Source organism: Mandrillus leucophaeus, unplaced genomic scaffold (genome assembly GCF_000951045.1).
Source record: "Mandrillus leucophaeus isolate KB7577 unplaced genomic scaffold, Mleu.le_1.0 Scaffold75, whole genome shotgun sequence".
Classification (NCBI taxonomy): Eukaryota; Metazoa; Chordata; class Mammalia; order Primates; family Cercopithecidae; genus Mandrillus; species Mandrillus leucophaeus.
Window position 1 is genome coordinate 2,204,998 of NW_012108141.1, and position 24,504 is coordinate 2,229,501.

Below are 24,504 nucleotides of genomic sequence, written 5' to 3' on the forward strand. Positions count from 1 at the left end.
CACCTAGGGGTTAGGGTGGGAGAGTCGGAAGGGGTTGGTGTAGGTGAATTAGAATGTTTACTGGGCCAGGAACAGTGGTTCACGCCTGGAGTCCCTGGCCGACATGGGAGGATCCCTGGAGCCCAGGAGGTAGAAGCTTCAGTGAGCTGTGATGGAGCCACTGCACTCCAGCCAGGGTGACACAGCAAGACCCTGTCTCAAAAACACTAATAATAAATTAATTAATTAAATTTAAAAAAAGAACGTCTCATGGGTCTCAGTATAGAATAGATGTAGAATAGGTGTCATTATTAGGTGGAATTACCATTATAAACAGAGCCCACTGAAATCACAGTAAGCTGTACTCAGCCCAGTCTATTGATTTCTGCTGTCAATTTATGAATTTTGAGAATATCAAATCCAACATAAAAATCTGAAGTAAGAAATGGTATACAAATTTCACTGATAGAATTTCTGAATGAAAACAAGGGGCAAATAAACATTTTTAAAATTATGAGCTACCAAAAATTCCTAGGGGCATATTTATTTGCACAATTGCTAATCCTGAACACACAGGAAGAAACTGTGAAAACAAATCCTAAAATCTGAATTTTGTCATCATTTGAAAAGACCTTATTTGACAGATCTTAGAAAAAAGTCCAAGATGCACTTTAAAGAAAAGAAGAAAAAAAGTATTTTTCTTTTTATATATGTATATTTCAACATAACTTAATGGCTCCGAAATGTAAAATCATAAACAGCATTAACTTAGCTTTTTCCTTTCTTCCAAAATCCAAATTAATGGTATTAAAATGCCTACTTACCAATACAGGAATATTTAACGTTCTAATTAAGTCAATTTTAGGGTCTCCAACAGATTGGTCTCGTTCAAAAACATATGCCTTGTTGCTAACAGCAGATATTGTTGTCCCATTATCTCCAAATTGAACATTTGCTTTGTTTCTGAGCTCCCTAAAAGAAAGAAAGAAGGGTTTTATTTGAAAATAGGCACCACTTTAATAAGGAAGACTTTTCCTTTCTTTCGGCATCAAAGTTATATTTTCAGTATAACATTCCCAATATAACATTATACAGAGACTGCAGCTACTAAGCCTTAAGAAGCTGGAGACTGAAGCTATAATGTGGGAAGGAAACGAGGCCTAGGATAGAGTCTTCTCAAAAACTTTGTTTTCATTCTTTTCTTCCCTGATGAGAAAGGTGCAACAGTCAAGGGTCACCTTGACCAGGGAATCAAAATCAGTGAACTCTCTCCTGGGTTATGGTTTGGTCCTGAAGTATTTTCAAAATTTTCAATTTGGTTCATAGATTTAGTTTGAATTTCAGTTTGTTTACCAATGTCTTTTTGTTTCTAAATTGAATTAAATTGAAATTTTATTTAAAAAAATAATGCCCAAAGCTTAGTAAATTACAGGAATTCACTCCTGTTTCTTTTTTTGAGATAGCGTCTCGCTCTGTTGCCCAGGCTGGAGTGCAGTGGCATGACTACAGCTCACTGCAGCCTCAGACTCCTGGGCTCAAACAATCCTCCCACCTCAGCCTCCCAAGTAGCTAGAAGTATAGAAGCATGCCACCACACCCAGCTAATTTTTTTGTAGAGATGAGGTCTTACTATATTGCCCAGGCTGGTCTTGAACTCCTGGACTCAAGTGATCCTCCTGCCTCGACCTCCCAAAATGCTAGGATTACAGGCATGAGCCACCACACTCGGTCTCTGTTTCTGATACACAGCACAGTTTGGTTCAAGTTAGTGCCCCCAAATGAAGCATTAGAAAGTTCTTAGAAAGTGCCTGGTGCCAGGGCTGGGCCTAGAGTCAGTGTGAGTGATATAAGAGGTGCCAAAACAAGTAGTAATCAAGATAAATATTTTAATGCACTATTTATTAAAACCAAAATTTATGCCAAAAATTTATGATGAACAAAATTTTAAATAAAAACAGGATCTGATCTTTTGTTCATCAAATGCCTCACACTAGCCCTAGCCCTGCCTGGTGTTCGACAAATAGTAGGTGTTCGATAAATTCCAGTGACTTTAGTTTCTTTCCCTTTGTTTAACTTTCCTTCTTCCTAAACCAGCTAGGGTTATGATGTCTGACATGGTAGCCACTAATTACATGTGACTACTGAGCACTTAAACTGTGGCTAACTGGAATTGAGATTTGCTGTAAGTGTAAAATACACACAGAATTTCAAAAACAGTGCCAACCGTTTTTCATATTGATTACATATTGAAATGATGCCATTTCAGTAATAATGGGTAAAATTAAAATATATTATTCAAATTAATTTTACCTGTTTCCTTCTACTTTTTAAAAAATGTGGCTACTAGAAAATCTTGAAATCTTAAATTACACACGTGGTTCATGTAATATTTCTATTGGAAGAGCTAATTTAAGAGCACACGTTAGGAAGGCATTGGCCAGCTGGGCTACCCACACCTCCTCTGAGGCCTTTCCCAACCACAGTAGCACAGGGATTTTTCTTACCCACCTGTGGATGTCTGTACATGTCTTTAGCATTCAATTATAAACTTCTGAGTGACATCATTTAGATTGTGAAAGAATTATCATGTAGCCTCAGACTGCAAGTAAGCTGAAGGCTGAAACTTGTATGTAAAAATGCTCCTCGGTGATGATGGAGTTATGTCCCAATAAACCCATCATAAGTTGAAAAGATCCTAAGTTGAAAGTTTGTTTTTGATTCAACAACTTAGTATCTTTCCAATTTACGATGGGTTTATCTGGATGTAACTCTATCATCATTGGAGGGGCATACCAAATACATTATCACTTTCACACCATTTCGAAGTCAAAAAATCATTTAAGTTGAACCATCATAAGTCAAGCACCGTCTGTATATTATATCTCTTCATACCTCTTAAATCCCTTCTAGATTTTAAAATAAAAACAGATGAGAAAATAAACAAATGCTTTCATACAATGCATAAAAATAAATGAGTCTTTGTATCTTCTCCAGTAGAAAAAAACAAACCATTTTTTTCTGTGCTCTCATACTGTAACAATTTACACAGAAGATTTCTGAGACTTCTGGTCATCATGAAGTGTGTGGTGTTTTCTCCCCACCAATAATTCTGCAGTGTCCTCCAATTCAATTCAATTCTGATACTTTCTACTTGGACATGGCATCAGACTCTACAGGTTGAGACTGCCTTCCACTTCCTATGCCAATCAAAAGCCCCAGGCTGTTTTACCTGTGCTGCCAAACTAATGGCTATAAATTGGGGTTCCCATCCCCCCATGCTTGGGCTCAATTAATTTGCTAGAGCAGCCCAGAATACTCAGGGAAACACTTACATTTTATTATAAAGGATATTACAAAGTACACAGATGAAGAGATGCGTTGGGCAAGGTATACGGGAAGGAGCTCAGAACTTCCATGCCCTCCGCAGGCTCGCTATTCTCCAGGAATCCCCATGTTTGGCTCTCTGGAAACTCTCCAAATTCAGTCCTTTTGGTTTTTTTATGGAAGCTACATTATATAGGCATGATTGATTATATCACTGGTCATTTGTGATCAACCCAACTTTCAGCCCCTCTCCCCTCCTGGGAGGTTGGGGGATGGGGCTAAAAGTCCCAACCCTCTAATCCTGTCCTCTTCTTTCAGGACCAGCTCGTATCCAGGAGCCATAGAGGTGGCCAGTCATCAGTCAACTCACTAGCACACAAAAAGACACTTATCACTTAGGAGATTCCAAGGATTTTAGGAGCTGTATGCCAGGAAATAGAGGAAGACTAAATACATATTTCATCATATCACATGTCTATATCCTATACTCTGTCAAGTGTATAGAAGGAAGCACACTTCATATCACATATACACATATCACACATCATATCACCCTAAGTACCAAGCTATGCCCGTGAATCCTATAAATATCTGACACTTGCATATCTCTTCAAAGAGTTTAACCCACATTATTTTATTTTATTTTATTGAATCCTTACAAGTCTGTAGTACAAATAGAGCATGTAGTATTGCCCCACTTCACAGATGGGGACACAGAACACAGGCAGAAGAGTCAGAACTTGATCCCACGTCTTTCTCATTAGCACAAGGTGCTCCTCCCTCTGTATGAGACAACCTCTCCTAACAGGTACCTAAGAAACGCCTGAGGATGAAACCAGCTAATGCCTCTAACAAATGCCTCTAACCAAAGCCAAATCTAAATGATAAATTACACGCCCTTCCAGTTTACAAAGAATATATTAAAAAATCTGATAGACACTTCTATGTTAAAACACTTACACAGCTTGAAGTTCGGTGTTTGCAGTAGACTTTTCGTTTATTAGACAACCATTCCCCTTTCTTCTGGTAATAGCCCTGATTTCCTTTCCTCTCTTGTACTGTACAGCTGTGTAAGACCATCGGTCGAGGGTGCTACGGGACCTAAGCTCAACCAATTCCTTTCCTCTGGCCTCTGAATCCTGAGCACAGTGCCTCAAGACAGAAAACACAGTGAAAGAGCCAGGCGTGGTGACATGTACCTGTAGTGTCAGCTACTTGGGAGGCTAAGGTGGGAGGATGGCTTGAACCCAGGAGTTTGATGTTACAGTGAGCTATGATCGTGCCACTGCATTCCAGCATGGGCAACAGAGCAAGACCTTGTCTCTACCAAAAAAAAAATTTAATTTAAAAACAAGAAAACTCAGTAACAGACAGGATTCTCCCTGGTGGCAAACACATGATGTGGTGATCAATACATTCTCGTGACCTGGATCTTTAAAGCTGCCCTGCATCCTGCTTTTGTCTTCCAAGCTGCTCTCCTTGATTCTGTTAACCTACTTTATAGCCTCCAAACAGATTCCCCTTTTACTTAAATTAGCCAGAAGTAGTTTATTTTGCTGATAACCAAAGAGCCTTCACTTAGAAATCATTAACTCAGTCTTTTCATAGATAAGAATATGTAGATTCAGGACCAATCAAAAGTGTCAGGGCCAGGTTAAGAATCCTGGTGACCTCACCTCTCATCCAGGCTATTCCCTGATTTTACACAGAGGTTAATTCACAGTAATTTATTGGCATATGGAGGAGGAAAGGAAATTTCAAAGTCAAACTTTTCTGTAAGCCAAGGCTGGTGCCTGCAGAGAGGGGCATATTGATCAGTTACTGTCCTACAAGATCAAAGAAGACCAAAGGAACTTTCAGAAATACAAACAAGAGTTTGAAAAAACAAAACAAAAACAACAACAAAAAACAAAGCAAATTTTTGGCCTAGGCAATTAAGGAACTATACTTAAAAGTACCCGGCATGGTCCCTGGTATTTAATAGATGCTAATGAATCTCAGACTATAGTGTAACATTTGTGAATTACTATGATGGTCCTTGTCATTAAGAAAAGGTTCAGTTATGCTCCATGAACTATTTAATCAGGTAGGAAAATTCATGGTTGGTTTTAGAAATAATTTTAGAAACAACAGACTGAGATAAGGAGTAGAAATCAAAAGGAATAATTTGAATTAGGTGGAAAATTAACATCTGTATGTCTAATTCCTCAGAGGTGTTTGATAAATAGGATGCGTATAATACTATCATAGAATCATTATCTTTCAGTCATATTGGTTCCTTCATTCACCTAATCCTCTGTTGAGAATTACTATTAAGAAGTGATTAAGCACACACTGGATACAAACTAGACTGAGATGTGGCTGGCAGGGTTGACTTTCAACCCTGGTTTCATCTTACTTACTGCTTCTGTGCTTCAGTTTCCTCATCTGTAAAATGGAGGTAATAACGTACTCACCTTGTAGGTTGTTATGAGAATGAAATCCACATAAATTCAGTTATCACACTACCTGGCACACCTGCTGCTTAGGAGGGATTAGCTACTGATACCACGTGCAACGGCTTGTGCTAAGCTCTCGAGATGGTGCGACATTAAGTCCTGGTTCTTGTCCTCCAAGAATCCACAGTAGAGCATGGGAGGCTGCCTTCAGAGGCCACCTCCCTCACAGTAAATGCGCTGTGGGCATACAGAGGAGGGAGGGATGGCAACTGGAAGGGGACTCCTGCAGGAGACACTTTTGCTTGATTCTGGAAAGAGTGGGCTTCTGCAGGTAGGAGGGTGGAGAGGGCGTTCCAGCAGAGGCAGCAGGAGGGCGAGGGTGGGCAGCACAGCATGAAAACACTTCCCACGTGAAGAGTGAGAAAGCTGTGGTCCTGGAGGAGGAGGACTCGCTTTAAAAGACCATCACAGATCCAGGCGAGGCTGGGGTGATGAACACATCTATGTGGAAAGAGTACTGCAATCTTAGGGTGACCACGGAGAAGAGGGAAAGCAAGGTGAGCTGGCCAAAGGCACAGGCTGAGAAGCCCCTACCCTTAACTTTGAGTACCCTGCCCACTCAGGTAACCAAAGGCAGCAACCTCTAGATACAAAGCAGGATACTGAGAAGAAGTGGTAGGAGCAGGATCGGGAGAAGACTCACCCGCTTGTTGACAGTGTGCAAGAAATAGTTTCATTCCTGAAGATGGAAACATCTTCCTGGTCTCCCTGTTCCCAGGCAGTGACCCCTAGGCTCATGCACCTAATGTACCACATGCATTTAATACTCACACATACCTGGTCACAACCTTTTGTGCATGATAAGATGGTATGAGAGATCTTTTTCTATTTTTTTTAACTTCTGAGCAGTTTAAGGATTTTTTTTTCAAAATCTGTTTCTATTTTGGCAAAACACACACAATTTTAGCTACCAATCTAAAAACACTATCAGAGAAAGGTGAGGCAAGTTTAGAAAAAAGGATACAGCATTCTCCTATAATAATGGAAACAATGATCATGTTGTTCCTAAATTTTTTATTATCTCTTTATGTTAAAAAAAATTTTTATACAGCTTGGCTCAGAGATGGTTAAAGAACTAAAGGGTTAACAGGACAGAATTAGACAGTATAAACAAAATTCCTGCCTTTGCTAAATTTCAAGGAAGACACTTAGATCCTGAAGAAATTAAATGTGGAAAAATAGAACTGTAAGAAAATCGACTTGAACATCAAACCACTGAAGGGAGTAAAAGACTTTTAAAGCTCAGACACGACAGAAATGTTGAAAAAGAATAGACTTGACTACAATATATTTTACAAATTAACAAGGCAAACAATGGAAAAACAGTTGCCCCAAATGAAACATAAAAAGTTCACAGAGTGGCATGAACGTTCCAGAACCCAGATAAGCAAATCAACAAAGGACAAGAACTAAAAGTGTGGAAACACAACTGGCTCGCAAACATGGGCAGAACATTCAATCCATGTGGTAACCAGGGGAGAAAATGAAAACGGATCTACATGTTCAGGAAAGGAACAGTTAGGTGTAGTAATACATTTACTCTATAAAATATAATCATCATTAAAATTCATTTGTATGAAGACAAAAATATAAAATTGAAAAATCCTATGCTATAACATTAGGTGAATAAAAAACATGTATATTTTATATGTGCACACGTGTATGTACATAGTATGATAATCATCTAAAACTCATCCATGGAAAAATGGCCGAGAAGATATCCACTAAAATGTTACTTAGCATTGGTTATTTTTCAGACAGTGAAGCCATGGATAGTAATTTTTGTTCAAAACTTTACTGCATTTTCAAGTTGATCTTTAGTGATTATATATATGGAACACATATATATGTGTAATTTTAATAATATATAGTTTACACGCTTAAAGATAATGCTATATACATTATATATGTTGATATTTGAAAATCCAGTATTACTTGATATCAATGAATAATAAAATAACTTAAGATACAGCCCTTACATCTTCTTAAATAATACAAGCCTAAAAAAGAAATGAATAATCCAAATGGCAAAACTAAGAAACCCCAAAATAAGATATTTCACGGGATATTGTAAATTTAGCAAATACTTCTTAGAAATATGAAAATTAACTGGAAGTGCCCTTAGACAAACTGTTTTTTTTTTTAATCCTTGAAATGTTAAATGGTAGGTAAAATAGAAAAAGGTATCTGACAAGACAAAAAATAAACCTCAAAAAGGCTGCAGAAGCCATGGGATACCATGACTTGGATACAAATTTTATATAAATATGTCCCTGAGCAAAAGGATCATGAGGCCACTGACACTGAGCCTTGTATTCACAGACCTGTTCCAGGGCTGCTCAATCCGTAGCTTTACAAAAATGTAAATAATACACTCCATTCCTTAAAACAGACTGACTGGCTGTTATCAACATTTGGAACGCCCATCGTCTTTTTCCAAAAATATTACTATTCTGAACTCCCCAATATGTGAAAGGTTTGGGAAATGTGCCACTGTAAATCCTGTGTCAGATGAGTTGGGCCCACTTCCACAGCCCTGCTTGGCCCTTCCCCATCTCAGAGGTTTCCCACCACCACACCAATCCATACTAACTGGCGAAAGGGGCTACATGCCCTCCCCTTCCTTTGCCCCAGGCCCCCTGGCATATAATTGATGGAATCAGCTGAGTCAGTTGGGAGAAAACACTGGAGCAGGAGCTACTGGAATGTTCTGTCTTATCCAGCCTAAACAATAGCATCATAAAGCCACAAGTGACAGAAATCAAATCCAGTGAATGACTGCAAAAGGCACATGTAGAGACTAGCAGGCTCCACAGAGGGTTTGGACAGCTCCCTGAAAAGCCATGTTTTTCTATAAATCCCAGATCTCATGACCCACTTAGCCCTGTAAGGAGCTCTTAGCAGCCTGCACTGCACATGTGCATATTCCTAACAAAGCCATTCATTTTCAGGGCCTGATTCCCCTTTCTTGAACCTATACTTGGGTTTCCTGAACTAAGTCCTATGGTTCCGGCTATTAGGTAGGTGCAAAAAAGTAACTACATTTTTTGTCATTACTTTTAAACACTTTTTAATAATTGTGTCCTATAGTGTTAAAAAGTTTTTCCACATGTGTTCTATGAATTTAAACCACAGTTGAAGATGTTTAATTCACATATTCCACAAATATTCATTAAACAGTAGACAGTCAGAGACAAAAGGACTTGGTCACTGCACCCCATGGAGCTTCCAGTACATTGGGAAGAAAGACAGATACCTAAGCCAATTATTAAAATGCACTTAGTCACTGTCATAATGGATGCACGTATTTATTAGTCCGTTCTCACACTGCTAATACGAACATACCTGAGACTGAGTCATTTATGAAGGAAAGAGGTTTAATTGACTCACAGTTCAGCATGGCTGGGGAGGCCTCAGGAAACTTACAATCATGGCAGAAGGGGACACAAACATGTCCTTTTTCACATGGCAGCAGAAAGGAGAAGTGCCCAACAAAAGGGTTTTTCTTGTTTGTTGTTGTTGTTGTTGTTTGAGAGAGTCTTGCGTTGTCGCCCAGGCTGTCATTCGGTGGCGTGATCTCGGCTCACTACAACCTCTGCCTCCCAGGTTCAAGTGATTCTCCTGCCTCAGCCGGTGTGTGCCACCACACCCAGCTAATTTTTTTTTTTTATATTTTTAGTAGAGACAGGGTTTTACTATGTTGGCCACGCTGGTCTTAAACTCCTGACCTCAAGCGATCCGCCCACCTTGACCTCCCAAAGCGCTGGGAATATAGGCACGAGCCACCACACCCGGCCAAAAGGGGTTTTTAAAAAGTCCCTTATAAAACCATCAGATCTCGTGAGAACTAACTCACTATCAAGAGAACAGCATGAGGGTAAATGCCCCCATGATTATATTACCCCCTACTGGGTCCCTCCCATGACATGCGGGGATTATGGGAACTACAATTCAAGCTGAGATTTGGCTGGCGGGGACACAGCCAGACCATATCAACATACCACTTTACAATTGCTATAAAGTGGTATACTTGACACATTTTTTTTTTTTGAGATGGGGGTCTTAATCTGTTACCCAGGCTGGAGTGCAGCGGTGCAATCTCAGCTCACTGCAACCTCCACCTCCCAGGCTCAAGCGACGCTCCCACTTCAGCCTCTCAAGTAGCTGGGGGCCACAGGCACATGCTACCACACCTGGCTAATTTTTGGTATTTTTGTTAAAGACGGGGTTTTGCCATGTTGCCCAGGCTGGTCTTGAACTCCTGAGCTCAAGTGATCTGCCCGCCTCAACCCCCCAAAGTGCTGGGATTATAGGTGTGAGCCACCGTGCCCAGTCTACTTGACATTTTAAATAAGATGTAACAGGGAGAGAGTATCCCAAGTCAGGCAAGTCTCAAGAGATGGCATTTGCACTAAGTAAGATGTGAAGGTCAAGAGAGGTAGCGCTGGGGAATTCATTCTTGACTGCAGCAACAGCATGAATATTGGCAAGGTAGTGTGTCTGGGGAGCTTATAAATCATGGGAGTGGCCAAACGCGGTGGCTCACGCCTGTAATCCCAACACTTTGGGAGGCCGAGGCAGGTGGATCACTTGAGGTCAGGAGTTCGAGACTAGCCTGGTCAACATGGTGAAACCTTGTCTCTACTAAAAATACAAAAAATTGGCCAGGTGTGGTGACACGCACCTGTAATTCCAGCTACGGGGGAGGCTGAGGCAGAAGAATCACCTGAACCTGGGAGACAGAGGTTACAGTGAGCCAAGATCGTGCCACTGTACTCCAGCCTGGGAGACAGAATGAGACTCTGTCTCAAAAAAAAAAGAAAAAAAAAAAAAAAATCATGGGAATATGGTTGGAATTATGCTGTCTAATAGGGTAGCCACTAGCCACATATGGCTATTGCACATTCAAAATGTGGCTAGTCTGAAATGAAATGTTCTATAAGTGTAAAATGCACACAGGATTTCAAAAATAGTATAAAAAAGATTGTAAAGTGTCTCATTAATAATTCTAAATATTGGTAACATGTTGGAATGACACTATTTTGGATAGTTTGCAGAGTCTCCATCACATCTTAAGGAACTTCATTTAAAAATAACAACAACAACAAACAATGGGACACTTAGATACTGATCCTGGTTCAACTTCTAATTGTCGCCAGTGGGAGAGCTTGAAATACAAACTTTCTCTACCCAGTACACAATGTTTCCTCAGGCATAAAACACATACAAAATGGCTTTTTAAAATGAGGACCCACGTATTTTCTTAGATTTCTTCATATAGCAACAGGGTTCATCTTTATAATTCTACATATTGACTTGTACAGACTAAAACAATTAATCCACAAAGACCAATAATATAGTTTTGGTGTCCCCTCCTAATCTCATGTTGAAATATGATCCCCAATGTTGTAGGTGGGGCCTGGTAGGAGGTGTTTGGGTCATGGGAAGGATTCCTCATGGCTTAGTGCTGTCCTCGTGATAGTAAGTGAGTTCTCACGAGATCTGGTTGTTGTAAAGTGTGGCACCTCTCCCCTCTCTTGCGCCTGCTCTGGCCATGTGACACGCCTGCTCCCCCTCTTCCTTCCACCATGATTGTAAGTTTCCTGAGGCCTCCCCAGAAGCCAAGCAGATGCCAGCATCATGCTTCCTGTAGAACCTGTGGAACTGTAGGCTAATTTTAAACTTCTTTTTTAAGTAAACCACCCAGTCTCAAGTCGTTTCTTTCTTTCCCTCCCTTCCTCCCTTCCTTGCCTCCCTCCCTCCTTCCTTTCTTGCTTCTTTTTTTTTTGAGACGGGGCCTTGCTCTGTCACCCAGGCTAGAGTATAGTGCCATGTTCTCGCTCAGTGCAACCTCTGCCTCCCAGGTTCAAGCAATTCTCCTGCCTCAGCCTCCTGACTAGCTGGGACTACAGGCAGGCACCACCATGCCAGGCTAATCTTTGTATGTTTAGTAGAGGTGGGGTTTTGCCATGTTAACCAGGCTGGTCCCAAACTCCTGACCTCAAGTGATCCACCCACCTTGGCCTCCCAAAATGCTAGGATTACAGGCATGAGCCACCGCACCCAGCCAGGTATTTCTTTATAGCAATGTAAGAACAACCATTCTATGGTACTCTCAGTACCATAGAAAAATGGTACTGAGAGTCAAATATTGCTATAAAGATAGCTGAAAAATGTGGAAGCAGCTTTGGAACTGGGTAATGGGTAGAGAATGGAAGAGTTTGGAGGGCTCAGAAGAAGACAAGAAGATGAGGGAAAGTTTGGAATGTCTTAGAGACTGATTAAATGATTGTCACCAAATTGCTGACAGTGAAGTTCAGGCTGAAAAGGTCTCAGATGGAAATGAGGAACTTACTGGGACTGGAGCAAAGTTCACATGTGTTATGCCTTAGCAAAGATCTTGGTCACTGTCACGTTCATGCCCCAGGGATCTGTGGAAATTTGAACTTCAGAGTGATGATATAGGATACCTGGCAGAAGAAATTTCTAGGCAGCAAAGCATTCAAGATGTCACCTAGATGCTTCTAACAGCCTACACTCAGATGTGGGAGTGAAAAAATGACTTAAAGTTGGAACTTATATTTAAAAGGGAAGCAGAACATAAAGGTTTGGGAAATTTGCAACCTGGGCATGTGGCAGAGAAAGAAAAAGCATTTCCACAGCCTGGGCAACATAGGGAGACTCTGTCTCAAAAAAAAAAGTTAAAAATTAGCCAGATGTGGTGGCACTTGCCTATAGGCCTAGCTACTTGGGAGGCTGAGGCAGGGGGATCCCTTGAGCCCAGGAGGTCAAGGCTTCAGTGAGCCATGATCATGCCACCACACTCCAGCCCGGCAACAGACTGAGACCCTGTCTCAGAAACAAAACAAAACAAAATATTTTTGTGGGGAGATAAATTCAAGCAGGCTGTAGAGCAACCATTGCTAAAAAGATTTGCATAACTAAAAAGGAGCCAAGTGCTGATAGTCAAGACAATGGGGAAAAGGCCTTGAAAACATTTCAGAGATCTCTGAGGCAGCCCCTTCCATCACAGGCCCTGAGATCTAGGAGAACTGAGTGGTTTCAGGGACCAGGCCAGGGTCACCACTTCCCTGTGCTGTTTCCCACATCCCAGACACTCCAGCTCCAGCCATGCGGTGCAGGCACAGCTCGGGCCATTCCTCTGGAGGGTGCAAGCTATAAGCTTTGGCAGCTTCCATGTGATGTTAAGCCTGCAGGAATACAGAGTGCAAGAGTGAAAGAGGCTTGGCATCCTCCACCTCGATTTCAGATGGCATATGAGAAAGCCTGGGTGCCCCCGCAGAAAATGGCTCCAACGGCAGAGCCCTCAAGAGAACCTCTACTAAGGCAGTGAGGAGGGGAAATGCAGAGCTGAAGGCTCCACACAGAGTCCCCACTGAGGCACTGCCTAGTGGAGCTGTGGGAAGAAGGCCACCATCCTCCAGACACCAGAATGGTAGAGCCACCATCAGCTTGCAATCTCAGCATAAAAAAACTACAGGGGTGGAGCTGCCTAAGGCCTTGGGAGCCCACCACTTGCACCAGTGTGCTCTGGATATGAAACATGAAGTCAAAGGAGACGATTTTGGAGCTTTATGATTTAATAACTATCCTGTTGGGTTTCAGACTTGCTTGGGGCCTGTAGTCCTTTTCTTATGGCCAATTTCTCCCTTTTCAAATGGGAATGTTTGCCCAATGCTGATACCTGCATTGTATCTTGGAAGGAAATAACTTGTTTTGATTTTACAGGATTACAGGTGGAAGGAATTCATCTCTAGATGAGACTTGGGACTTAGGACTTTTGAGTTAATGCTAGAATGAGTTAAGACTTTGGGGACTATTGAGAAGGGATGATTATATTTTGACATGTGAGAAGGACATGAAATTTGGAGGCCAGGGGTGGAATGATGCAGTTTGGATGTCCCCTCCAAATCTCATGTTGAACTGTAATCCTCCGTGTTGGAGGTAGGGCCAGGTGGGAGGTGTTTGGGTCATAGGGGAGGATCCCTCATGGTTTGGTGCTGTCCTCACAACAGTGGGTGAGTTCTCACGAGATCTTGTTGTTGTAAAGTGTGGCACCTCCTCATCCCTTGCTCCTGCTTTCGCCATGTAACGTGCCTGCTCCTGCTTTGCCTTCTGCCATGAGTAAAAGCTCCCTGAGGCTTCCCTAGAAGCCAAGCAGAGCCAGCATGCCATGTGTGTACAGCCTGCAGAACCGTGAGCCAATTAAACCTCTTTTCTTTATAAATTACCCAGACTCAGGTATTTCTTTATAGCAATGCAAAAATAGCCTAATCCAACTAATAGTAAGAGCAAACACTTAAGTGTCACTAATTATGTGCTAGGCACTAGTCTAAGCACTTTGTACATAATGACTCATTGACTCAATCTTCATAACAATCGTGTGAAGGAGGTCCTATTTGTATCCCCATTTTATAGATAAGGAAATGGAAGCATGGTCAAAATGGGTCATCTGACTCCAGAGTCAGAGCATGAGCACCCAAGAAGGAACTAGGATTAGTACTGATTCATAACACATGAATCAGTCAGCAATAATTTATTGAGCAATCGATTACAACAGAATTATGAGGCATTTTGATCATTCAGCAGTTCTGAAAAAGAAAGATCCTGTTGTCTGCTTCCTCTATTAATTTGTTTTCTAATTTGGTAAGGAGAGACTTTATTAGAAAGATTATTGTATGGGGGAGGGAGAAGGTATTATAATAGGGAAAAGGGGAAGATTGCAACAGAGAAAATGCTCTCATTCAAGCATCTCCCTCTACTAATCATTTAAAAATGACTAAAGGGATCCTGATTCCCCAGTGTTTGAAACTGGTGGTCACCAGCAAAGACTCTAACAGACACTGCTACTTGCTTATTGCTTATACCCAGGATGGGTGGAGAAAAGGAGTGGGTAAGAAACAGAAAGATCTGTCCCAGACAACAGTAAATTCTGGAACTGCTTTAAAACTAGTTATGTGGGGAATGGAAATGGAGGGAGACCCTAAAAGTCACTTAAGAATATCAAGGTAGCCGGGCGTGGTGATGTTCACGCCTGTAATCCCAACACTTTGGGAGGCTGAGGTGGGAGGATCACTTGAGCCCAGGAGTTCAAGACCAGCCTAGACAAAATAGCAAGACCTCATCTCTACAAAAAAAAAAATTATCTGGTGTGGGTGGTGAACACTTGTAATCCTAGCTACTAGGGAGGTTGAGGCAGGAGGATCACTTGAACCCAGGAGTTAGAGGTGGCAGTGAGCTATGAGTGCTCTACTGCACTCCAGCCTGGGCAACAAAGCCAGACCTTGTCTCTTAAAAAAAAAATAAAAAAAGAATATCAAGGGGCAACCTTAAAAGCATCAGGGTAAGGAGTAACTCTTCATGGTTTAATAATCACAGTCTGCCAACTCAGGAGGAAACCGCCGCACTTCAAAATACAACATGCTGAGACTTGGCCCAGTCCACAAAGCCATTCTCTGCTGAGGTTTCACACACACATACAAAACATCAGCAGCGTTTCAGACAAAGAAATCAGGAACTGTGCTCCCACACAGCCCTGGAGCCCTGCTCTTGGGAAGAGGTAAGGATGCAGGCCATATTGGGGTCACTCTGTATTTCTTGCAAGACAGGAGGCGATCAAGACTTACCTGTAGGTGTACGGCCCCACTTCTTCCACCCGAGGGGTCTCCCCTCTGAGGATCTCCTCTGGATTGGTGACATTGAAGAAATAGAACTGAGTATACACAGGCAGAGGGGGCTTCTCCCAGGAGTCAAAGGCCTCGGTACCATTCCTTAACACAATTTTCTAGGAAGAAAACCAAAAGATTTACAAAAATGTAAGGTAGTAGTTGGCTTTAAACCCAAGAAGCAGAGGAAGGGACGCCCCCCTATTCTGACCTCCTAGATCACTATTTTAATCATTTCACAGGCATTCAACTGCAGTCTCCTGAGAATAGGGCCATATCTTATACCAATAGAGCCCACAGTTCTAATAAGTCAGAGAAGGCCTTCGATAAATATTTGTAAAGGGGCTGGGCCTGGTGACCCAGCACTTTGGGAGGCCAAGGCGGGCAGATCACTTGAGGTCAGGAGTTTGCGCTTGGTCAACATGGGGAAACCCCGTCTCTACTAAAAATACAAAAAATCAGCCAGGTGTGGTGGCATGTGCCTGTAATCCTGGCTACTCAAGAGGCTGAGGCAGTAGACTTGCTTGAATCTGGGAGGTGGAGGTTGCAGTGAGCCAAGATCGTGCCACTGCACTCCAGCCTGGGTGACATAGCAAGACTCTGTCTCAAAATTAATTAATTAATTAATAATTGTAAAAGAAGGGTACTAAAGACAGCACATGGGCAGAAGCATGAAGCATAGTGTTACCAAAACCTAGGCCACAGACTGAGTGCCTAAAGGGCCTGCTGGCTTTGTTATTTTTGAAGATTCCATGGATGGTGTATCTTCTGTAGAAGTTAAGCAATTCTGAAAAGTACTCCCAGTTTGCCCAGATGAGAGAAGAACAAGGGGAAGGGCCCAAGAAGGCCAGTTTTGGTCCTTCCATTTCAAGTCGAACCACATCCATCCCTACTACCTCCACCACCAGGCGCTTTAAATGTATTTTCTTATTGGATCCCCAAAAACCCTAAAATGGAATTGCCTATCCCTGCTTCAAAAACCAGGAGGCCTAGCCTTACTGAGGTTAGCTGACAACAGAGACTGAACTCTGCACACAATCCCTCCTGCACATTCCCCCCCTGTTCTGCATTATAGGACGAATAATGCCCCCCATACTCTAAATTCCTAAGCTGAAGTCCTAATCCCCAATACCTCACAATGTGCCTGTATTTTGAGTCAGGGTCTTTAAAGAGCTGATGAAGGTTAAATGAGGTCATGAGGGTAGGCCCTGATCTAATACGACTGATGTCCTAACTGGAGGAGGAAACTGGGACACAGAGAAGCACAGAGGGAAGGCCACGTGAAAACATGTGGAACTGACGGTCCTCCACAAGCCAAGGAGACAGGCCTCAGAAGAAACCAACTCTGCCAACACCTTGATCTCAGACTTCTAGCATCCAGAACTATGAGACAAATTTCTGTTGCCTAAGCCACCCAGTCTGTTGTATTTGTTTGGGAAGCCCTAGCAAATTAATACACCATGGCTCCCCTAGAGTGAAGTATTCTTCCTGCCTCGCTGACTTCAGGTTAGGCCAAGTGACGAGATTTGGCCAACAGGATGTGGGTGGAATGACAGTGCATCAATTTGGAGCTAAGGCCTTAAGATGCACAGCAAGTTTCTATCTGCCATCTCGGAGTTGCCACCCTCGGAAAAGAGAAGAGCAGGCCACAGGTAGCTGCTGATCCTTCAGCCTAGGTTCTAAAATGGAGATGTGTAGACTAGTCCTAAAGCTAACCAGAAACCTGGGGTCAAGCCTCGTTCCACTGAGCCAGCTGAGCCCAAACTGCAACCAGCCTGCACACCCACATATTATTGTTACAAGCAACGAGACTGAGGAGTTACTTGTCACTCACCATGGCAGCAGAGGCCTGATAAATACAGTGCCTGAGGTTAACAGAAACCTGACACCTGGTATTCCCAACAGTCCTCTATCTGTTAATGGAGAAAAGCCTTGTATTTTTACAGTAAAAACGACTGAAATACAAAAATAATATAAAAGCACAGATTGCAAATAAACCAAAATGTGAACTTTGAGTGTTGAGAATTTGTATCAGTTATAATTCACATCTGGATTAGGAGTCTTCCATTCACTGTTGCTTTTGTTTGGATTTTTACAACAGAAATAAAGTACTTCTGTAAGCAGGAAAAAAAAAGTTCCCTTACCTTTTTCTTTTTAAGTGAAAATCTAAGAAACTCAGATTCTATAGGATGTTATGGATAGACCCTAAGGCAGGGAGAAGGAGTGCACACAAAGAGAACCCACTTCATCTTGGCTTTCCTCTGTTCTTGCAAAACAAAGGCGAGCCTGATGCTGCCTCAGCTGCGGTCCGCTCTGCTGCAAAGGCCCAGGAGCAGCTGCCCCGCCCCCACTCTCGGCTCTACTGCACTTCCCTTCCTGTGACTGTCAGGACAGTTGAGTGAGCACTCTGTATTCCTGCCTAATTTTTCCTGACAAGCATCATAGTGTGTGAAGTTTCCAGTGAGAAAGGACTTGAGATCTCATTTATTTGCTCATGTGAAGAAAATCACCTCAGAATTAGGAACCCTGAAAGAGTCAGCAAACAGAAATGAACAGATGGCTAACCTCCCGGGTTTATCTTGCTGGGCTGGCGTCCAGCTTTTAGGCAACCATAAATCTAAAGACAAGTAAAAGGGTTTCCAGAAACAGGGGGTTACCAGAAGGAAAGGTAAACCCGGTTGTTCTGACATGTGTAAACAGTGTGACTTGAACTTGTTCCTTCAACCTTTAGGGTAGAAATAAACATTTAGTACATTTGACTTCTTAATGAAACAAAGCAAATGAAAAACTAACAAGAACAATAAAAACAGTCCTTGACAGCATGCCAGAGTCACAACCAACCCAGACTGTGTTACAGCGGGGCTTCTCCTCTGTCTGCCTCCACCCCTACGGCCCTTCTCTGCCTGGCCACTTCTTAGCTGAGTCACCGGCACTCAGACAAATCCTCATAGCCCCTTTTACTCCATTCACATCTTGCCCTCAAGAGTGGTGGCTTTTCCTGATCCTTTCATGTGTCTCCTTTCCTCCACCTTACAAGCTGGATGTTTGTCAGGAAACTCTCTGTCAATCCCAGAGTAGATCATGTGTTGGAGAGTGAGTGAGAGAGAGAGAGAGAGAGAGAGAGAGAGAGAGAGAGAGTGTGTGTGTGTGTGCGTGTGCGCGCGTGCATGCTCACACGAATGCACTAAGTAGGAAGAGAGATGGGGAATGAAAGAACAGAGGGAAGTTGTAAATACAGCTGCCAACGTTTCTAAAACAGTTGTGTCTTTATTTTTATTTTCTCACTTTCAGCTCAGAAAATGACAGTTACCATTCAGTTACCATTACTACCACCCCAGCTGCAATTTACTATGAGTCTGCTAAAGTCAGGTGCTATGCTAGGGGCTTTACAATGTACATTATCTCTGAGTTTTACAATGACACTACAAAATTAAAATCCCCATTTTGCAAACAAAGAAATGGTGGCACTGGCTGTCCCAAGTCACAAAGCCAGTAAGTGAAATGAAATCTGACCAAGTCCAAGTCTGCAGATTTGCTCACCCATGCAGCGGCTGCCACCCTATGGCACCCTGAGGGTAGAGTTGGCAGATTTAGCAAATAAAACCTGGGATACTCAGTTAAATTTGAATTTCAGATAAACAACAAATAATTTTATAATATGATTATGTCCCAAATATTGCATGGGCTACGTCAAAAATGCTTTTATTCATAGGAGATGCATGCTGAAGGATTTAGGAACAAAGTGTGTGATATCTATAACTTACATTCAAATAATTCAAGAAAAAGTGCACCAGAGAGATAAAGTAAATATGGCAGGATGTTAACAACTGATACATCGGACTAAATCGAAATATCACACAAGACAGACTCATACTAAAACGTTATTTGTTGTTTATCTGAAATTCAAATTTAACTGGGTGTCCTGTATTTTATTTTATTTGGCAACTCTAGCCCCAGAGGGACAGTGAAACTATGGAGCAGCCATAAGTTGGACCCTGAACTCTCAGGGTTTCCTGGAGTGTCACCCCCGCCATCTGGAGGAAAGGAAACTAGGACAGCTGTGTGAGGTCACGGTCAGCTCCTGGTCAGGAGCCCACAGGTGAGGAACCGGGAAAGGGAGAGTTTAACTCCAGAGTTTCCAGGTGGCCGTGCAGTCCCAGTATGCTAATGTGTCCAAAGAAAGCACCTCAACCTCCTGCCACAAGATGGTCCAGAGAGGGCTCTGTTTTGACTTAAACTTTTAATTTCTGCCCCTTCTATTTCTGATCCTCAGGGCATTCAAGTGTGCACTCCCAGGAGCTTACTCGGCAAAGGAAGGCCTGAGAAACTAACAAATAATAACCTCAGCCTCAAGACCGCGGACTGTCTGGCACAGGAAGTCATTCATTCCGCCAGATACAATGAGCTAGTGTACCCCTCAAAAGCGCCCTTTGCCAATCTGAACAGAAAGCCATGGCTTGGGAACAACTGATCCTCCTTACTGAGGGTTCTGCTGTGGTGGTGACAGCCACCAGACAAACCTTGTAATCAGCTGAGTCTTCTTAGTTACACTAAATGAAAAAGCAGCATAAGGCCTTAAATCAGTTTTACAGTGTGACTCTAGATATTAACAGTGGCACTGTGGAGTCACAATGTAACTGTTGCTTATTAATTTTAACCAAGACGAACATAAAGAATTTTTCCATGCACAATACTGTGGCACTACCACTAAAACAAAAATACTGGAAAATAATCAAGTTATATGCTGAATTCGCAGTGTCAACAGCTTAAATTAATAATTTGGACTGAAAAACATACTTTTCAGTTAATCAGCCAATAGGTACCTACTGAGAGCTTCCTATGTGCCCGGACTATGCCCTGCAAACAGGCATAGGCCCTGTCTTTAAGAAGAAATTTAGCTAAGGACACAAAACCAACATGCATGTAACAGGGAATGAAAAACGTGGAAGACCCAGTAATTCAGTCTAACAAACAGCTTATGCCTAAAACGATTTAGATCCTTCCAGTGGCATGGATCAGTGACAAAATTCCCCCATCCGAACATCTCACAGGCTGCTCCAAGACAACATGACCAAAATGGACTCAGGATTTTCTCCCCTAGTTGATCACTAAGTCCTGCTTATTTCACCTCCTCCTCTTCCCCATTTCTACCCCAAGGCACATTTTATCCTTGGCTTGGACTGTGACAATGCTGTATGTAGGCTCCTAACTGGTCTCCCTCTCTCCAGCCTTTGTCCTTTTAAACGCTTCATCCACCTCAGCCTTCAGAGAAGCCTGTCACAAGTGCCTAATGGAACAGATACTCCAGCCCTGCTCAAAGGATAAAGTCCACAGTCCTTGACCTGTTGTGATCTGATGCAACTGCATCACCTGTCGCTGTCATTTCCTGGTAGGCACTTTATGCACCAGCAGCACGCAACCATCTACTGTTACCTAGCACCCACCATACAAGTTCTCAGCCAGGGCCTTGGTCTGAGTCACTCACTGCCCTTCACCCAGAAGTCTCTGCAGGGCCCTCATCACCTGGTTCACTTCTACTTGGGCTTCAGGGCTCAATACAGAAGTGCCATCTCTCAGAAGGCCCCTCTGGGCTGTGTGTTTTCTCTCTGCTTTCACGAAACTTCACAAGTTTTATAAGGAAAATGTGTTTCTTAGTCTTTAGTATCAGACTGGGTCTGATACTAAGGACTGTATCTTTTTCATGGATCCCCAGCACATAACAAGGTTACTTTCTTCATTATCCAAATTTTCTGTGACAAATATGATGGAATGGGTAGGGAGTGGCTGGAATAGCATTTACCTGGCACAGAAGGGACACAATAAATAATTAATGAAGAAACAAATGATACTGTAGCGTATAGCACAATGCTGTGCCAGGCATTCATCTTCTGCTGTTTACCTAGTTCTTCGTAAAGTCTTCAGTGTGGCAAAATGCCGCATATTCTAAATAATATGTGAGAAAGGTGATCTGCATAAATAAAGTCTGAATTTCAGTACTGCAGAATCAAGAAGAGATAGTAACTTTCTTAGCTGCAAATATTATTTTTCAAGGAGACATTTTGGCCTCCTTTCATAAATGGTTAAGACTAGTTTGGAATTAGCAGGGTCTATTTTTATGCATAATTAATATGCCAAAGGCACACAAACATTAGTTCTAAGTCTGTTAGATCTGTCTTTAGCAATTTTGGTTTTAATAAATTTATTATAATATCCTTTTTCATAGCAAGTATAGCATAGGATTTTCACAACCTTAAAACTGATGAAACTCTTTCATTCTTTCCACAAATATTAACTTAGCAATTGCTTTGTGCCAGCCACTGTTCTAGGTATTAGAGATATAACAGTAGACAAGATTTCCTACCTTCTCATTTTATTGGTGAATTCTAAAAACTCCTTGAGATAACACAGAACAAACTAGACTTGTAAGCAATAAAATATCACATTTATCGAAGGGAAAAATACCTAGATGTCATGATAAATTATCAATCTACAGAAATTTCTATATTCATATTAGAAGAGATGTTTAAAGTAGCAGATAACATTACTACAAATGTGTAGAAAAGTCATGTGTTGCCTCCAATTTCTATTCACAAATGAGGCTACTGATTGTTGCTACTTTATTTTTTATTTATTCAGTTATTTATTTATTTTTTGAGAGGGAGTCTCACTCTGTCACCCAGGCTGGAGTGCAGTGGCATGATCTTGGCTTACCACAACCTCCGCCTCCTGGGTTCAAACTATTCTGCTGCCTCAGCCTCTTGAGTAGCTGGGATTATAGGCACGCACTACCACACCCAGCTAATTTTATATTTTTAGTAGAGAAAGGGCTTCACTATGTTAGTCAGGCTGATCTCAAACTCCTGATCTCAGGTGATCTGCCCACCTCGGCCTCCCAAAGTGTTGGGATTACAGGTGTGAGCCACCGTGCCCAGCTGTTGTTACTTTTAATCAGGTAAATGTTATTCCATCCACTCCCTACCCATTCCATCGTATTTGTCACAGAAAATTTGGATAATGAAGAAAGTAAAATGAAGAAAATTTAAATCCCCTGTAACCCACATCATAGTTATTAACATATGGGTTTACTTTCCTCTGATCTAGTCATACATATGTGTATTTTAAACAAAATTGAGATCATATGTATTGTATCATTTTTTCACTCATCTTTTATGATTATCCTTGTTATTAAACAGTTTTTGAAACTGTTATTTTAATGTCTGTATATTAATCTACTATATTATTTTATAAAATATACTAAATCAGTTTATTTAATCATTCTTTTACTACAGGAAATTTGTGTTGTTTTCATGCTGAAGTAAATGTTCTTGAATATATTCGTCCAAATTAGTGAGTTTTTTTTTTTTTTTTTTTGAGACAGAGTCTCGCTCTTGTCACCCAGGCTGGAGTGCAGTAGTGCAATCTTGGCTCACTGCAACTTGTGACTGTCATGCCTCAGTCACTGGAGTAGCTGGGATTACCGGTGCACACCACCACACCCAGCTACTTTTTGTATTTTTAGTGGAGATGGGGTTTCACCATGTTGGCCAGGCTGGACTCTACATCGGCCTCCCAAAGTGCTGGGATTACAGGCGTGAGGCACCACACCCCGCCCAAATCAGTGAATAATTTCTTAGAATAGACTCCTAGATTGGGATCATCGGTTCTAGGGACAACAAGTTTTCATGAACTCATGAGCTTTTAAATATCAACAAGTTGCTCCGGAAAGCAGTGTATGAGCAACCATTTCAGCATATCCATCCCAATATCGGTGTTTAAGGTTTTCAGAAATCTTTGCTTCTTTAGTAGTGGCAAAATAGCATCTTCTTGTTTGAACTTGCATTTCTTGAATTACTGGAGAAGCGTAATAGTTTTTACCATGTATGAAGTGAGACTGTTTTAAAACAAAAGTAAAAGAATCTTTCCCAGCATAAGCTTCCTTCCATTTGGGTACACAGAAGGCTGGTCAGAGGCAGAACTGAGAACAGCCTCTCCGCGCTGTGTGTAGTGAACACAGAGTCGCTGGCCAGGCTGACACCTGACCTGCAGATGAAGGAACAGATGCAGGCTGGATTAACTTGACTGCTGAACACTGACATGACTTAATACAGCCACAACCCAAGTCAGCCTGACAGCAATCTTTTGGGAAGGCAACACCATGAGTGGTTAAACCAACTGTCCTGATGTAAGTCACTTCCAAATGATAAAAATAAGCACTCAGGGAATCCATTAGGCTTTCATGGGAATCAGTAAGACTTTTAAGGAAAGTTTCAGGACTCAAGAGCACTACTGGTTGTTCTTTAAGGTCAGTAAAGTGCTACTTAATAATTAAACGCAACTTAAGCATCCACGTTGCCATCTGCACAGTCTAAATTCATCCAGAGATAATGCAGACCAACTTGGAGAACTTGGCCTAATTGTGTATGGATGGTATTGGCCTAATTGCATACTGGACTCCAGATTAATAAAACTCATCAAATGGCAAAACACAAATTGCTTTGCTTTGTTTTTGAAAATTGCTCCCTGAAATGAAGCAAACCCAACTCAGACTCTTGCAGTAATTTAAGTAATTTCCACTGTTTACATAAAAGAAATAAACTGCCATTAACATTCTACTCTTATTCCCTCACCTTATTTTAACTCAGTAAAAATGTATTGGCATTTATTTATTTATGTCACTGTTGCTTAACTCATTTTGATTTTGCAACTGTCATAGTTTTAACTAATGAGTGCTGATAGTTCAGATTCAAATGCTAGCTCATGGGTGGACTGTTACTTTGTTTATAAATTACAAAAAGGACAATATGGTGGAATGGCAATCCCCAAAAAACCTCCCGCTACAAAATACCCACTAACTTATTTTTGAAAGTTTCTAGGTGATTACAAATGTACAGCCAAGTTTGAAAACTGATGACCTAAAGGGAAAAAAGCAGCTACCAGATAGAAACTTAAACATAGGCCGGGCGCGGTGGCTCACGCCTGTAATCCCAGCACTTTGGGAAGCCGAGACGGGCGGATCA

At 41.7% G+C, this 24,504-nt stretch overlaps 1 protein-coding gene across 2 annotated transcripts in view; it reads right to left on the reverse strand.

The window, feature by feature from the left end:
• The window catches only part of SCARB2 (scavenger receptor class B, member 2), a 60,375-nt gene that overhangs the window by 25,638 nt on the left and 10,233 nt on the right, over nt 1-24,504 (reverse strand). The window contains exons 2-3 of one of the 2 annotated variants that reach the window (XM_011966204.1): nt 15,449-15,606; nt 804-951 (exon numbers count right to left, since the gene is read on the reverse strand). In XM_011966204.1, the coding sequence (XP_011821594.1) occupies nt 804-951; nt 15,449-15,606 (306 nt within the window). The remainder of the gene's footprint in view (nt 1-803; nt 952-15,448; nt 15,607-24,504) is intronic. The other variant, XM_011966205.1, reaches the window with a different exon arrangement.